Source organism: Phocoena phocoena, chromosome 15, assembly GCF_963924675.1.
Source record: "Phocoena phocoena chromosome 15, mPhoPho1.1, whole genome shotgun sequence".
Classification (NCBI taxonomy): Eukaryota; Metazoa; Chordata; class Mammalia; order Artiodactyla; family Phocoenidae; genus Phocoena; species Phocoena phocoena.
The window spans coordinates 56,390,445-56,407,895 of NC_089233.1; the positions used below are offsets into that span (position 1 = coordinate 56,390,445).

Here is a 17,451-nt window from a genome sequence, read left to right on the forward strand (position 1 = left end):
TGAAACCCTGTGACAAAGGAAAGTGGCCTATTGACCTTACGGTGTTGTATTTCAATCCAAAGAGTGATTGTTACCAGGTCTCACAGTTTATAACCTGAGTTGGTGTTGAGGGCAGGGATGGGCATCAAGTAGATAATTTAGTTTGTTAAATCTTATCTTAATCAAGAAAATCCTCTATTTCAAAATCCAGAACAGAAAAAAGCTTCCAGAATTCAAGGACTGTTTTCCTCTGCTACAGAAGTGACTTCACCAGGTACTTGTGGACAAAAATGAAAAGGCAGCAGAGAATAGCTGGCATGTGACTGGGAGTAAGGCTGAGGGAGGATCAGGAGTGGGTGTGTGAAACATTGGCCACCACAAGCAGTGAATGCGCCACTTTGCTCAGATTAACCCCCAAAATGAAGCTGCCAACATGGGGTGCACAATGGTGAAGCACAACTGCAAACTTCAAGGAAGATGCTCCTTTTAGCTCCTGTTTAATATTAGTCAGATATTAAACACTTATAAACTTTTAATACAACAAAGCAAGTACATGCAAAGTTACAAATATAGAAAATATAAAGCACATGCATATTTCAAATACCACTCTGTATTCTTATACAAAACTATTCAGTGCACATTGTAAGCCTAAGGACCACACAAAAGGGTTTCCTTTAAGTGTTATTAAGTATTTAGTACCTTACAAAAACAGGTAATGCATTAGATAGTTCAGATGTTAATCGCTCTAACCAAAATTTCTAATTTTGTCATATGCAATATATATATATATATGTATATATATATATATATATATATATAAATTATTTTTTTTTACACATAGGATACCCACAAAGTGCAAGCCAGTAATAACAGTGCAGAATAGTAATGTAAATCTGCTAGGTGACAATATTGAACAACCCAGGGAATAATTTTACCTTACTTAAATAATGGTAACAGAATTTCTTTTTCCACTTTGAATGGATCATATTCCTACCATCTCTAACCTATTTTTTTTTTGGAATGCCTCCCTATTCTTTGATTCAAAAGCCAATTCCAGAAACTAAGGACCTGAATACCGTGTTTTTTATAGCTGCTGTTTCCTCTATGTTAAAATCTCCTGGCTTCATCCAAACAATGTTAAAATCATTCTGCTTTCCAGGTAAACAAACAAAAGAGATTTGCTCTCAGTGTCCAGAAGGTAGTTTAATTAAAGTACCTGCATTATCTATAGTTTATATTACTAAAGAAAAGAATACCACATAAAGGTGCTTTAAACATCCGAAATGGGAGGCTGTCTCCGAGGGCACCTCTTCCATATGTTGGAAATTTTTAGTCTCAGAAGCCTTTCATATTATGTTAGTTATGTTCATTCCCTGTAAAAACGTCCTCTGCCCTGAAGTCTAGTGTTGCACGAATATCCATTCTTGATGCAATAGCTGCTGTGTAACCTGTACTGCAAAATGCAAAACATCCTTACAGTTCTCTGCAGACATAGGACACATGCTTTCCACCGGGTTGAGCCTGGGCCCACAAGCTAAGGATTTCTAGTTTTATTTTTTGAATGAATATTATGCAGCCTTCTTCCAGATTTGGCAGAAATGCTGTCTGAACAGGGAAATGCAGTCAGGTTTTCTTAAAACAAATGAGGAAATTGCTATAAAATCACTGCTAAGATGGGGCATTAGTGTACTGAGCTCTAGCTGGAGAAGGAGCTGGAGGTATTTAGGCAAAGGTATTTGAAGACTGCTTTGAGAATTGTTTTAGCCTCAATCTGTTGCACTAGACAAAAAATAAGCCTAGATCAACCAATGATTATTTGCTGTTACACTTTTACCAGCTCAGCACTAGCGTTGGCCTATGAAGGATTAAATCAAATGGGGCTTGAATAAATAGCATTTCAGATCTACTTTCCATTTCCCAGTGCTGTAAGTGCTAAGGGTATTAACCTACAGGTGACGAACAGAGAAGCAAGAATGAGACACCACCACTAAAGGGCTGCAGGTAGATACCCCCTCCCCCAACCTGGTGAAGATTAAGATGATGAAAACAGGAAGGCCTTCCTCATCCCACTATGAGGAAAATGAGGAAAGAGATGAGGAGGATCACAGGAGGGGAGGAGAAAAGGATCACACTTGCCCCTCTTTGGTAATAAGCCTGGTATTCTCTCTGGTACTGGGTGATGCACATCTGCTCCACCACACGCTCCATCATCTTGATGTCCGTCTCAGTGAAGTTTTCCCCCTTGGTGGTGGTGGTAGTGACCGTGTGCTGCTTGACCGTGATATTGACACAGTCATGCACGAAGCTGTTCTGGTTGTTATACTGATCCACTGGTCTGTAGTATACCTGGTTGGGGTAACGGTACATGTTTTCACGATAGTAACGGTCCTCATAGTCACTGCCAAAATGTATAAGGGGCCTGCTCATGGCACTCCCCAGCATGTAGCCGCCAAGGCCCCCTACCACCGCCCCAGCTGCAGCAGCTCCTGCCACATGCTTCATGTTGGTTTTTGGCTTACTGGGCTTCCACTGATTATGGGTACCACCACCTTGACCCCAGCCTCCACCACCATGGGGCTGTCCCCAGCCACCACCGTGGGGTTGACCCCAGCCACCACCGTGGGGCTGTCCCCAGCCACCACCATGGGGCTGACCCCAGCCTCCCCCTCCCTGGGGTGGATAGCGGTTGCCTCCAGGACTGCCCTGTCCTGGGTATCGGCTCCCCCCAGTGTTCCATCCTCCTCCAGGCTTTGGTCGCTTCTTGCAGAAGCCCATGTCACTCCACGTGGCCACAAAGAGAACGAGGATCCAATTGGCTATGTGGCTTTTCACCATGATGACTTATCTGCAAAATAAAGAGGGTGTCAGCATTGTGTGTTTATGTTGAAAACACTTAACGTCTGCAGCATAATGACTGCATAGCAGTGGCATCAGTTATAAATGTTCTTGGTCATATACGTTCTTCACATTCCATGTCTGTTTTGCAACCCTTACAGCAAAAGTAATTGTAGGTAAAGGGTTAACACAGCTCTTTCTCCTTCTCTCAGGACAAATTTGACCTTAAGGTAATTTCTGGCTCTGTTTCCTAGAAACTTGATAAAGGTGGAATGCCAGCAACATTGCTTATGATAAAAATAACCTCTGATTGATACATTGTATCTAAACTGGAAGAAACTATAAACACCTGGTGGGTTTGCCATAGCTTTGAGCTTCTCTGAAGTAGTGATTTGGGCTGTTATGAGGGATATGAGCTCCTGGAACCTCCCGAGACCCTGGCATGGCCCCTATGGAAGTGATTCTAATGTCCAGTTAGGAACACCCCCAGGTAGGTGCTGAAATCATTAAATCATTTTCTAAATAGCTGGCTCATGTCCTCTTTCCTCCCACAGGAATGTAAGCTGGAAATGTCTCTTTTGTTCACTGCTGTCTCCTCGGGGCCTGGCACAGAGCATATACACAATAGATACCTGTTAAGTGAAGGAATTAATATCCTCTGAACATATAAATGCCAACAAGAATTTCCTCAAAGAAATTCTCAATACAATAAATTTTTGGAAACAGGAAATGTGCAAGATTCTGCAAGCCCACCTATAAATTCATTTTTCTCTCTATAGACAGAAACAAATGGGGCTGTTCAAAATGGGGTAAGGAAGGCTGTGTTCACAAGCTTTGCAGTCTTTCACTCACTGAATGAGTCTTAGTTCAGCATTTAATGGTTTGTGAGTGACTTATTTTCTCCTAATTTTTGGTAGAAAAGACACATATCTTATATGAAAGGGCTAGCATGGCTTAGGAATAAACAAAGTATCCTGCATGATAATTTATGAACCTTTGCAGAATGTACATTCATCAATTAAAAACCTCCTTTCAGATTGAAGACCTCATTTACCCTGGGTGCTTGGTTCCAAGAGCAGAGATTAAAGACATATAGTAGAATGATCATTAGTTTCTACTGTACCCCATGTCAAACCATATGCTCCAAAATACCATGTGCCACAAAACCAAAAATGGCACACGTTGTAATGCTGATAGTAGTCTTATCCCCAGCACTGGGACACCTTCAAATAAAAATGGCATCTAATATTATAAAATTATTTTTCATAACCTTCAGAACTAAAGACTAAATTGGATAATATTCAGAGGAAGACTGATTAAACAAATAAATGAATTAACATCATGTTTGTTTCTACTATCACTATTGAAATGTCTTGGTGTAAATAAAAATATATTTGAAAGTTATAAGCCCAGCTAAACTGCTCAGAATATGCCAATTAGGATTTTTGGAGGCTCTTTTGTGTAAGGTCAGAGGGACAGGGTCCTGGGATATGCTGACTGGCCTCAATCTCGCATCCACATCTCCTGGCACTCAGTCTTCTGCAGGTCTGCTTCCCTGATCTATTTTCCATTTGCTAATGGGGCTCAGCTCTTGGCTTCCAGGCTGCTCACAATTCTGCTCAAACACCTCAGGGAATTCTGGAAAGCTTGGTGTTTGACGTGGAAGATGAAAGACTGGAAGAATCGAGGTGGCACCCAGATTTCTGGATTGGGCAATTGTGTGGACAGAACACGGAAGATGGAGCAAGTCTGGAGGGAGACAAATGTGGTGTGTGGCTTTGGCAATGCCATTATCAAGCTACAATGCCATTATCAAGCTGCCTACTGGGACAAGAGATACCAGTAGGCAGTTAGCTTGGTGAGTCTGGAGCTGAAGAATGACCATGGACTGGAGATACAGGTAATAGGGCATAAGGGCCATGGGCATATGTTGCTGATCAGTACTTTAAAACTGAATATTAAAGTTGGATGATCATAAACTATATTAAGACAAGATCATTTTAAAATCAGTTGAGAACAACAATAGCAACATTTAATTATAAAAAGCATAAAAATTAACAACTACATTTTGAAGCAGAGAATCATTTCTAAGGATAAGGACTCAAAACTTAATGAGACCTTGGAGAATCTTTCTGTTTGTGATAAAATAAGGAAGATCTTATATTATTTAATCCAAACTTCTCACTCTACAAATTAGGCCACCAAGATTCAGAAAAGTCAAGTGACATATCTGTGATTACAGTGTTAATTAGTGAAATTGCTAGGAATAGAGACCAGGTTTCTGAATGTCTGGCTGTGCTACGACACTTCATATAAGATGCTCTCAGAGAACGGTCAGGTTGTGGCCTAACACTCTGGCACATTTCAAGACACTAAGTATTTGACAACAGTCAATACCTATTTATCACTAAGAAAAATACTCTTAGTAGACTAGGAATAGGAGGTAACTTCCTTAACTTAATGAAGATTATATAACTAAAACAGCAAACACAATAAGTTTTGAATGTAGTCCCTTTAAGATCAGAAACAAGACAAGGATGTACACTGCCACAGGACTGGAAGTCCTTCCAATGCCATATACAAAGACAAAGAAGTAACTGGTGCAAGAACTCCAAGGAAAGAGCTCCAGCTGACATTATGTGGAATTAATGTTATCATAAACATAGAAAATTCAACAGACTCAACAGAGGTAACAAGAGACAACTAGAGGGATAGGCTGTGGGATACAAGATTGGCCTACGAAAATCAGCATTTCTCTACACCAGCAATAATCAACTAGAAAAAAATTAATAAGATAGTAATAATTTCAACCCAAACTATAAAGTATCTAGGATTGACTTAAGACTGGGGAAAAAAAAATTGAACATTAGTAAAGAACAAAGAAGATGATCTGTAAACATGGAAAGGTTTTGGTTGGAAGAACTTAGTACTATAAAGATGTTAATCACCCCCAAATGAACTTATAATAATAAAATGACAATCAAAATTCCACCTGGATTTTTTGAGGAATTCAATAAACGCACAAGAGGTAAGAAATGTCCACAGGTAGCAAACTCAACCTGAAAAAAGGAGAGCATCTACTGTTATCAGACATTAAATCCTATTACAAAGTCATAGTAATAAATATGTAATAAATATGGTAACAGTCTAGAAACAGACCTACAGATCAAAGGAAGGAGAATAGCAAGTTCAGATATAAACCCATGTATATATTCTTTAGTACAAACCTGATAAATGATAAATCGGACACCACAAATCAATGAAGAAAGAAACGTTTGTTTAGCAGATGCTTCTAGGAAACTGGAGGAAAATAAAACTAGGATCCTAACACCACATGCAAAAGCAGACTCTAGAGACCTAACTGTGAAAAGTAAAAGTTTTATGAATTAAAAATCTTTGTGGGATGGATTGCCTTCCTATTAAATTATAAAAACAGACGTTAGAATCAATGCATTAAGCAAATATTTATGGAACAGCTAGTACGTGCCAGTTTTTAAAGAAATAGAAAACTTGACAATAAACCATAGGAGAAATGGAGAAAAAAGTTACAGTACAATAGCCATTGATTAGTTTAACAAATATTTGTTGTCTTCTAAGGGTCTAGCATTGTGCTGTGGCTGAGGACACAGTGGTAAGATGTTTAGTTTGTGGGTTCAAGCACTAAGGAAGATAGGTATCTGGAACCTGAAAGACAGTGGGAAGCCATTAAAGGGTCTTAGGAGAATAACATCACAGGATCTTTTTCTTTTTTTTAACAAAGTTCACCCTGTTGTGTAAGTAGAAAATTTTGGGGGCAAGAAAGGAAATGGTGAGACCACTTATAAAACAATTGAAGGAAGATGGTGGTGTGGCCTGGGACTGTGCCAATGCAGTTGAGGAGCTGTGAAAAAATGGGATGTATTTTGCAGAAAGAACCAATTAAGCAGATAGAGTGGATGGAGGAGTGAGAGTTGATCAGGTTTGTGGCTTTCATAGCCAGGCAGATGGTGGTGATGCCATCTATTGAAATAGAGGAAACTGATGGAGGGCCATGCTTGTGAGAGAAAATAAAGTTTTAGTTTGGACATACTAACTTTGCTACGTCTATGAGCCATTCAAGTGGGAGTATCAATTCAGGCAATTGTTATAAGAATCTGGAACTCAGCAGAGATAAACACTTGGGCAGCTTCACCTGAGAAGTGCTGTTAACAGCCAAGGGAATAAAGGATCAAGATTCAAACTCCAGTATTCTGAGTGAAGGGCTCACACTCTTAGCTATCCAACCTCCAGCAACATGGGTGCCAAAAACCAAAAGAAAATACCACCAAGCTGATTTTGACAGTTTAGTAAAAGAAGAATACACTGTGACCAATAAGGATTATTTAGGAATACAAGGATGGCTTAAAATCACAAAATCAAGTAACCTATTAGTAGGTTAAGGAGAAAAAAACTCAAAGATTCTCTGATGTTGAAAGTTTTCAATTAAAATCTACATACATCCTGATTTTTTAAGGTTAAGCTGTTGAAAAAATTTCCATAGAACTAGAAAGTAACCCCTTTCCATCATCAAGAACAGCTATCACAGACACACAGCCCACACCCTACCTTAACTGAAAGAGGAAAGGCATTCTCCTTAATATAATGAACAAGACAAGAATGCAAGCAATTGCTGCTATTTTAGACTGTTATGAAGGTTCTAGCCAGGTATGATTTTCTTTTTTTTTTTTTTTTGCCGTACGCGGGCCTCTCACTGTTGTGGCCTCTCCTGTTGCGGAGCACAGGCTCCGGACGGGGGCGCAGGCTCTGCGGCCATGGCTCACGGGCCCAGCCGCTCCGCGGCATGTGGGATCTTCCCAGACCGGGGCACGATCCCGTGTCCCCTGCATCGGCAGGCGGACTCTCAACCACTGCGCCACCAGGGAAGCCCCTTTTTTTTTTTTTTAATTTATTTATTTTATTTTTGGTTGCGTTGCGTCTTCGTTGCTATGTGCCGGCTTTCTCTAGTTGTGGCAAGCAGGGGCTATTCTTCGTTGCGGTGCGTGGGCTTCTCATTGCGGTGGCTTCTCTTGCTGCGGAGCACGGGCTCTAGGTGTGCAGGCTTCAGTAGCTGTGGCACACGGGCTTCAGTAGTTGTGGCTTGCAGGTTCTAGAGCTCAGGCTCAGTAGTTGTGGCGCACGGGCTTAGTTGCTCCGCGGCACGTGGGAGCTTCCTGGACCAGGGCTCGAACCCATGTCCCCTGCACTGGCAGGCAGATTCTTAACCATTGCACCACCAGGGAAGTCCCAGGTATGATTTTCTATCTGGAAAATCCAGGAAAATCATCCAAAATTGTGTCCTAGAATAAATAAGTGAGCTTATTAAGGTGGCAGTTTTTGAAATCAACATATAGAAAAGAGTGAATACTCAAATCAGTTGTAATTATTTAGAAGATTTAGTGTGAAAAAAAAAAATCCCACTCATAGTGGCAACAAAATATTCAAAATATCTAAGATTTAACCTAAAAATAAATAGACCTTTTAGGAAGAAAGCTGGAAGACTGGAAAAAAAGAGGAAGACAGATAATGTTTTTGGTTGGGAAAATCAAGACTGAAAGATACCAATTCACCTCCAAATAATCATAAAGTCAACGCAATTTCAGTCTTAATTTAAAGAGAATTTTAAGGAATATGATGAAATGATACTCAAAATTAAGAAGACTAAAGAAATTATTTAACAGGAAGAAAATCTAGGGTATACTTGGCCTGCCAGGTACCAGAATGCACTGCAAAACTAAAATAAATAAGATCATGTGGCATTAGTGCATGAGCAGAATGGCAGAGTGATGGAACTAGAGAGAAGGAACAAAAAAAAGATCCATATATTATGCCATTCATCCTATTCCCATGGGGAATACATGGGACTGAGAATCAGAGCCAGGAGGAACTTGTCCAGTGGTCATGTGCCAGGGGCCAAACTTCTGATACTTAAAACATGTTACACCCTTGACACTTAATTGGTTAAATTGGGAACTGGCACACCAAATAGTCCCCCTACCCCCGACTGCCCTGGAAAAATTTCCTGTCTTTCCTGAGCTAAGTGGAACTCATGTGTCATATTTTTATCTTTTGAGGTCATTGCCCCTTAAAGAGCCTAATGCAAGCTACTCAAAATTTTACAAACCGCTCTGGGGTGGGGGTTTTTCACTGGCACTGAGGCCTAGCCCTGGACTGAATAGGGCAAAGGGCCTGAACCTGATCCATCCTCAGAATTATGTGAACAGCTTGATAAAAAAGCAACATTGCTAGAGCCTACCCCATACCCCAGGAGAATATGGTTAGAAGAAAAAGGATGAACAAACAGAAAAAATTCTCCCAAATGTAAGAATTACTACACATGCTATTCACTCAAGGATTATTTTGCTGCAGCCATCACAGCTTTAGATACAGGCGTGTTTTGAATGTTTCACATGCAGCAGTTCACAACTGATAAAACTGGCTGCCTTGGAAGAGGAAATATGATCCGAAAAGAGAGACTGGAATAGATAAATTAAAACTACAGCTTGGAAAAACTGTCACCTCATAAAACCTTTTGTCAGTATTAATTTGGTGCAGAAATGTTTGTAATGTTACTGCTTTTATTATACTATTTTTAAAATGGTTGCTTCCTTACATAACTCAGAATGATTCTAGAGAAAGCCCTTTCCCTGCAAAATCAAGATGATTTTACAAGAAAGGATGATATAATAGGTGTGGGTTACATATATAGATCCAAGTTGCCTCCAGAGCAAGGATTTGTGATCACAGCCTTTCGAGGACCTTATCTTCTGTGACAGTTGGGAACTTTCAACCAACACAAGACCAAAGGGATTCCACAGGATACGTACATCTGCTTTGGCTCAGCTAAGTTGGATTTGTGTCCCTGGGAAGACAGAATGCTTCGGCTTGGCTGAAACTGTTCAGTTTTCAAATATATTCAGGAGTCCCTAAAAAAAAAAAAAAAAAAAAAAAAAACAGAAAAGAAAAAACTAGAATGATAAATAAATCTAAGAACTGATTCTTTAAATGAAAAACCCAATATATAAATTACTAAATCACTTATATATCTACTCAAGGAAAAGAACAAGATAATATTTGAAAAAAAGAAATGAGGTCAGCTCAAAAAAGCAGCAGCAAACATGACATTGAGCTCTCCCTCTCCCACACACAGAAAGCTGTGGGTCCATTTCCTTAAAAAAATTAACTATGAACTATTTTAAAGATGTTATTTTGAAAAGCAATATATCAACAAGAAAATTAAAATAACCTGTATTTCTATTAAAACTTCATTTTTATTCAGATTTTTCACATATACATTAATAAACTGCATCTGAGTAAGTAGATGCAGTTTAGTAATCTGTACTTTGACTTGTCAGTTTTTTCCAATATATCGCAGACAGGCTCCAAAATCATGACTTGATGGTTACACAATGTTCCTTTCAGTTAATGTGTCATGATTTTCTTAGCTGCTGCCCTGCTGTTATACACTTAGGTTGCTTCTCTGTTGGGTTTAATTTTATATCATTCTGAATGTGTGTGCATATGGCTTTTTTTTCCCCTTTCCTGTTGCTTCTTCCATTGCAAGTAAATTCCCAGGAGTGGGGTTTCTGGGTCTTGGCTTAAATGCATCACCAGACTGCTTTTCACAAATTTCACACAGATTCACTATGTCCCCAGTGCAGTGTGACTAGGAAAAGAATAAAGGTATACATACCAAAGGTCAGTTTTACACAAAGAGTTAACCTTGGCAAACTCCTGAAATAGGTATAATTTCCTCTAGCGTATGAATGGACAAAAGGAGGATGAGGAAATTAGGTAACTGGTCCCAAGCTGTGAAATGATTAGTTGCAGAGCCATCTTTCTAACCCCAAAGCCCTGTCACCTCCCAGGATAACTGAATATGCAAATTTCTAGGCAACCTTCCAGCAGTGGTTGCTGTTACTGTTGTTTTTGCTAATAGCTACAAAATGATAATCCAGACTTACTTTAATTTGCATTGTATTCTATAAACGATTCATCATTTCACCATTTAGCTTTTATAATCTCGATATTCTCCTTTCACAAGTATGAAAAATTTGTGTCAGATAAAAACCATATACAAATCACATCCTAGCTCTGCTTTCTTTCCCTTTCTGTTTAGTTCTTTTTCATTGTAAGAGCTCCTCAGTGTTTGGGTAGGTAAAATTGTTCCTTTTCATTGGTGATATTTTTTTTCTTCTTCAAATCTGAGAGAGCTGTTGATTTTTCCAGAGATCTGACATTTTTATTCAATTTTCTGTTCCTATTTTTTCTGATAATTTGATTTGTGAAAATCTTTAATTCTATTCTACCTGGATTTTTTATGCAAGGAAAAGAGAAACACTTCAAATGTTCAGCATGCTGGGAACTGCTTATTAAACCGTGATTGCTCTAAGTACAGGAAAATAACTCGGCCATGAGATGAGGATAATCATGATCAGCGAGGTGAAACTGCATTGTGTTGTGTACGAACTGTAGAAGAGGAAACTGAAAAACAGAAGGCAGTGGCTTTGAGATGGTGAGGGTGGATGTGATGGTGGTGGGCTTATGATTTCAAAAAATCTATTTGCTATTGCTGATACAAATAGAAAAGGACAAAAACGAAAATGGACTTCTCCCCGTTGTTCAATAATCAAACGTGAAGGTGCCACCCATACTAGCGGAGAAATGTGGTTCTCCGAGGGGCGCTGCCCGGCCCTGATCCCTGCTCTCGGAGTCCCCCTGACGGCCGAGTTCTCTCCTTCCACAGGGACAGTCGAGACGGCGAAAAGCAAAGCCTGTGAGTCCACCACACATGACCTCGCAAGAGACACTCTGCCGCCGGCACCTGGACGTCTCAGGCCCGGGAGTGAGGGCGGGGTCGCCCCAAGACTCCGCCCGCCGAGGCCGGAAGCCCAGCTCACGCCAGCCTGTGCCGGTCCCCGGGGGTGCCAGAGACCCGCCCGCTGCTGCGTCCCAGGCACCGCCCGGCCGCATGATGGCAGGCGGGGCCTCCTCTGGGGAGGAGGTCGGCGGCGGCGGCTGGGGGCGGCCCCCAGACGCCCCGGGACTCCTCCCTGCCGAGGTCCTGGACCCGGGTGGTCGGCCGCGTCCCCTCTGGGAATCGGGAGGGCGCGGACCCGCGCCTCTCCCTGGTCCTCCTCGCTGAGCGTCCCAGCGGAGCCCCTTTGCGGCCTTCGTTGGGTTCCGCGCGCCCATTCCCCGGACCTGTGGCCCCCTTGCCGGCGCTACTCGCCCATCCCACTCCCGCTGTGGACTTGCCTGGGAGGGGGCCAGACTCCTCGACACTACCCACAACCCTCCAGAGGGGCCCCGGCCAGCCGCGGCCCCCGCCCCTATTCCGAGTAAAGGGAGCTCGCCTAACCAGGAGGGCAAAACCAAGCCACGGCGTCCGAAAACCATCGAGCTCGCTGAGTAGGCCAGACGCGTTGCGCGCCCTCCGGAAGCTCCCCGCCCTCCTCACTGTCAAGGTGGGCCTCCCGCCCGGACCCGGCCGTGCGCTGTCGCGCCTCGGCCCCAAGGCAGGGGTTCTGACTGCCGGCCTCTGCGCCCACGGCCCCAGCTGGGAGGTTAAAGGGCGATGCGGCTGTTTACCTACCTCTGCGGGAGAGAAGAAGCTCGCAGCTCGGCGGCTGTCAACGACTGGCGGCGAGGGCCGCCGTCAGCGCGGGGCAGAGGAGGAGATGCGGGGGCGGGGCCCGGAGGCGGCTGCCCGCGCCCGGGGTTTACGCGCAAAGGCTCAGCCCTGCCAAGCAAACCCGGGAATGTGAGTCCCTGGGAAAAACGAGTTGGGATTCGCTTAGACGCTTGCGTCAACTAATATCGCCTCCCCGGCTGGCTTCGTCACTTCTTGAAGTTGCTTATTGACTATAAAAATCATCTTTAAAGGAAAATTCGGCCCAAAGCCCCAGCTCCACGTTACGTAATGGAGAACACGAGAAATTGAAAGATTAGGGAATGAGAAAGCAATTTCTGGAACTTTGGTAACCAGAAATTTCTAAAGAGGAAGAAAATTCTGCTACACTGGATTGAGCCCAGTTTGTGAATTTACACATATATCCTTAAAATTTGAGGCCTAGAAAGGACATTAGCCATCACCTGTTCCTTCATTTACTCGAGAGTTCCTGCTCACTATATGCAAAAGAGATGATTTAGATTATGATATTCACAAATGAGGAAAATGCCCTCCATATAACAAGTCCACTCTGGACATTACCTGAGGTTTCTTGTATAAAACATTGTGTATTCTTGATCATTATTCCTGCCAAGAAATTAGGTAGGGGTTTGTCTCATGTGAAGGATGGCAAATGATAGAAGACAGGCGTTAGGGTTAGGGGGATCATATACATTATTACCCAAATTGGGGCGCTTTTGAGAGTACCAATATTAATTAAGCCGGGTCAATAGGCATAAACCTGGGAAAAATGAGACATCTAGTTCCCTTGTTATGGGCAAGAGGCTCCACTAAGCTTGTAAAGAAAGAGGTTTAAAAATATTGAGACACCCATTGGAAACAGGATTTGGTTTAAATACTTGTATCCCAGGGCAGCTCACTCAAGTGGGAGGGGACAAGTGAGGGAGGGGAGAAGCCCGGAGGATTGTGTAGAGTGGAGCGATGTGAAACAGCACTGGGGTGATGTTCATATGAATGTGGTAGAAACAGTCCTGGTGATGTTTATATGAATGTGGGTCTGAAAGGTCTGCTTGGGAAGGGGAAATGAGAGGTAAAACATGACCATGGGATGGAGATGATTCAGTAACAGAACTGGATTGTGGCCAGTTAGAAATGAGTGTTAGGCAGCAGTGCCAGGGCAGTTTTCTGTCCAATCAGTCTTACATAATGATTAGGTTGACACTGCTTTTAGAGCCTTACCTTCTTTCCTCAGAGATGGCTTATTGTGAGGTGAATTGGGGGCAGTGAAGCATCTCTTTGAGTCTTGAGCTGGGGTGGGGCTGGGAGTGGCTGACCAGATCAGACTGGGCAAGGGGCTGACTTTCCCCTGCCAGGAGGGGCCCAGTAAAGCTTGGTTAGAAGATGCCAAAACTCAGCTTTTTTCTCAAAAGAATCCTATGTCTACTGGCTGAATGCTTTCCTCCCTCCCCCCAACCAGAAAAATGCTCAAAAGGCAGAATACTTCTTGGGGGTTTGAGGGAACCGAATGAGATTGCCTTATGACCTATTCTGGCCATTATTGCTATGTAGCAACTACTCCAAAGCTTAGAGGTTTAAAGCAATCACCGTTTTATTATGCCAATGGATTGTGTAGGCCAGAGAGTTGGACGGGCACAGTGGGGATGTCTGAGGCTGCAGTTGGGAAGACTCAATGTCTGAGACTGGCTTGATAGCTGGGGGTTGGAATCAGTTGAAGGCTCTGTCACTTGCATGGCTGGCATCTGGGCTGGGAGGACTTGAAAATCAGGTGTACTGATTGATGAGTCTGGCTAAAGGTTTATCAGTTTTGTTTATCTTTCAAAACAAAAGGTTTTTAGTTTCATTGACCTTTTCTATTGTGTTTCCTTATTGATTTTCTGTCTGGATGATCTGTCCATTGATGTAAGTGGGGTGTTAAAGTCCCCCACTGTTATTGTGTTACTGTCGATTTCTCCTTTTGTGGCTGTTAGCATTTGCCTTATATATTGAGGTACTCCTATGTTGGATGCATATATATCTACAATTGTTATATCTTCTTCTTGGATTGATCATTATGTAGTGTCCTTCTTTGTCTCTTGTAACAGTCTTTATTTTAAAGTCTATTTTGGGGCTTCCCTGGTGGCGCAGTGGTTAGGGACCTTCCTGCCAATGCAGGGACACGGTTTCAAGTCCAGGTTCAAGTCCTGATCTGGGAAGATCCCACATGCTGCAGAGCAACTAAGCCCGTGCTCCACAACTACTGAGCCTGTGCTCTAGATCCTGCGTGCTACAACTACTGAAGTCCGTGCACTTAGAGCCCCTGCTCCACAACAAGAGAAGCCACCGCAATGAGAAGCCCGCACACTGCAACAAAGAGCAGCCCCCACTCGCCACAACTAGAGAAAGCCTGTGTGCAGCAACGAAGACCCAACACAGCCAAAAATAAAAATAAATAAAGTCTATTTTGTCTGATATGAGTATTGTTACTCCAGCTTTTTTTTGATTTCCATTTGCATGGAATAACTTTTTTCATTCCTTCACTGTCAGTCTGTGTCACTAGATCAGAAGTGAGTCTCTTATAGACAGCATATATAGGGGTTTTGCTTTTGTATCCATTTAGCCAGTCTACGTCTTTTGGTTGGAGCATTTAATCCATTTACATTTGAGGTAATTACTGATATGTATTTTTAAAAATTTTAATTTATTTATTTTTGGCTGCACTGTGTCTTCGTGGCTGCACGTGGGCTTTTTCTATTTGTGGCGAGCGAGGGCTATTCTTCGTTACAGTGTGTGGGCTTCTCATTGGGGTGGCTTCTTTTGTTGTGGAGCATGGGCTCTAGGCACAAGGGCTTCAGTAGTTGTGCACATGGGCTTAGTTGCTTCACGACATGTGGGATCTTCCCGGACCAGAACTCAAACCCGTGTCCCCTGTATTGGCAGGCACATTCTTAACCACTGCACCACCAGGGAAGCACTGATATGTATGTTCTTACTGCCATTTTGTTAATTGTTTTGGGTTTGTTTTCTTCCCTTCCTCTTTTGTTCTCTTCTCTTGTGATTTGATGACTATGTTTAGTGTTGTGTTTGGATTCCTTTTTATTTTTTGTGTGTATATCTATTGTAGATTTTTGGTTTGTGGTTACCATGAGGTTTTGATACAGCAGTCTATATATATATAGAATTGTTTTAAGTTGCTGATCTCTTAATTTCAAGTGCATTTCCAATATCCAGCATTTGTGCTCTCCTCTTCACACAATTGTTTGTTTTGATATCATATTTGTGTGTGGATGATTTCCTACCTTTACGGTATGTTTGCCTTTACCAATGAGCTTTCCCATTCATAATTTTCTTGTTTCTAGTTGTGGCTTTTTCTTTTCCACCTAGAGAAGTTCCTTTAGCATTTGTTCTAAAGCTGGTTTGGTGGTGCTGAATTCTTTTAGCTTTTGTTTGTCTGTAAAGCTTTTGATTTCTCCAGCAAATCTGAATGAGAGCCTGTGGATAGAGTATTCTTGGTTGTAGGTTTTTCCTTTTCATCACTTTAATATATCATGCCGCTCCCTTCTGGCCTGCAGAGTTTCTGCTGAAAAATCAGCTGATAACCTTATGAGGATTCCCTTGTAGGTGATTTGTTGCTTTTTCCTTGCTGCTTTTATTATTCTCTCTTTATCTTTACTGTTCGTCATTTTGATTACCATGTGTCTTTGTGTGTTCCTCTTTGGGTTAATCCTGTATGGGACTCTGTGCTTCCTGGACTTGGGTGACTGTTTCCTCTCCCATGTAAGGGAATTTTTCAGCCATTATCTCTTCAAATATTTTCTCATACCCTTTCTCTCTCTCTTCTCCTTCTGGTACCCCTATAATGAAAATGTTGGCACCTTTAGTGTTGACCCAGAGGTCTCTTAAACCGTCCTCATTTCTTTTCATTCTTTTTTCTTTATTCTGTTCCATGGCAGTGATTTCCACCATCCTGTCTTCTAGCTCACTTGTCTGTTCTTCTGTATCATTTATTCTGCTATCGATTCCTTCTAGTGTATTTTTCACTTCAGTTATTTTATTGTTCAACTCTGTTGTTTGTTCCTTAAATCTTCTAGCTCTTTGTTAAATATTTCTTGTATCTTCTCTGTCTGTGCCTCCATTATTTTTCTGAGATCTTGTATCATCTCTACTATCATTACTCTGAATTCTTTTTCAGGTACTTTGCCTATCTCCATTTCATTTAGTTGTTCTTCTGGGGTTTTATCTTGTTCCTTCGTCTAGAACATATTCCTCTGCCATCTCATTTTGTCTAACTTTCTGTGTTTGCGGTCCCATGGACTGCAGGATTGTAGTTCCCCTTGATTGTAGTTCCCCTTGCTTCTGGTGGCTGCCCCCTGGTGGGTGAGGCTGATCTAAGAGGCTTGTGCAGGCTAACTGATGGGAGGGACTGATGCCTGCCCACTGGTGGGTGGAGCTGGGTCTTGTCCATCTGGTGGGCAGGGCCATGTCAAAGGGTGTGTTTAGAGGTGGCTGTGGGTTCAGGAAGACCTTAAGCAGCCTGTCTGCTTATGGGTAGGACTGTGTTCCTGCCCTGTTAGCTGTTTGGCCTAAGGCATCCCAGCACTGGAGCCTACAGGGTGTTGGGTGGGGCCAGGTCTTGGTGTCAAAATGGTGGCCTCCTGGACAGCTTACACCAATCATTATTCCCTGGTACCTCCACCACGAGTGTGCTTGTCCTTGCAGTGAGCCACAGCTGCCCCCCACTTCCCCAGGAGACCCTCCAAGACCAGCAGGTAGGTCTGTCCCAGGTTCCTATGAAGTCACTGCTTTTTCCCCTGGGTTCCAGTGTGCACGAGACCTTGTGTGCACCCTCCAAGAGTAGTGTTTCTGTTTCCCCCCATCCTGTGGATTTCCTGTGATTAAGCCCCGCTGGCCTTCAAATCCAAACATTCTGGGGACTCCTCCTCCTGATGCCAGACCACCAGACAGGAGCCAGACATGGGACTCAGAACTCTCAC

At 42.5% G+C, this 17,451-nt stretch overlaps 1 protein-coding gene across 2 annotated transcripts; it reads right to left on the bottom strand.

Moving 5' to 3' along the window:
• Positions 1 to 1,956: 1,956 nt before the first annotated feature.
• PRNP (prion protein (Kanno blood group)) lies at positions 1,957 to 17,138 on the bottom strand. 2 transcript variants are annotated; one of them, XM_065893698.1, is made up of 3 exons: positions 17,128 to 17,138; positions 14,327 to 14,331; positions 1,957 to 2,795 (listed from the first exon to the last, which is right to left on the bottom strand). In XM_065893698.1, the coding sequence occupies exon 3, from the start codon at positions 2,752 to 2,754 to the stop codon at positions 2,041 to 2,043; it is 714 nt and encodes a 237-aa protein (XP_065749770.1). In that variant the 5' UTR covers positions 2,755 to 2,795; positions 14,327 to 14,331; positions 17,128 to 17,138; the 3' UTR covers positions 1,957 to 2,040. The 2 variants fall into 2 exon arrangements, with proteins under 2 accessions (XP_065749770.1, XP_065749769.1); XM_065893697.1 differs by lacking the exons at positions 14,327 to 14,331; positions 17,128 to 17,138 and adding an exon at positions 9,657 to 9,722 and having other exon boundaries at positions 1,957 to 2,824.
• Between the last annotated feature and the right edge of the window lie 313 nt (positions 17,139 to 17,451).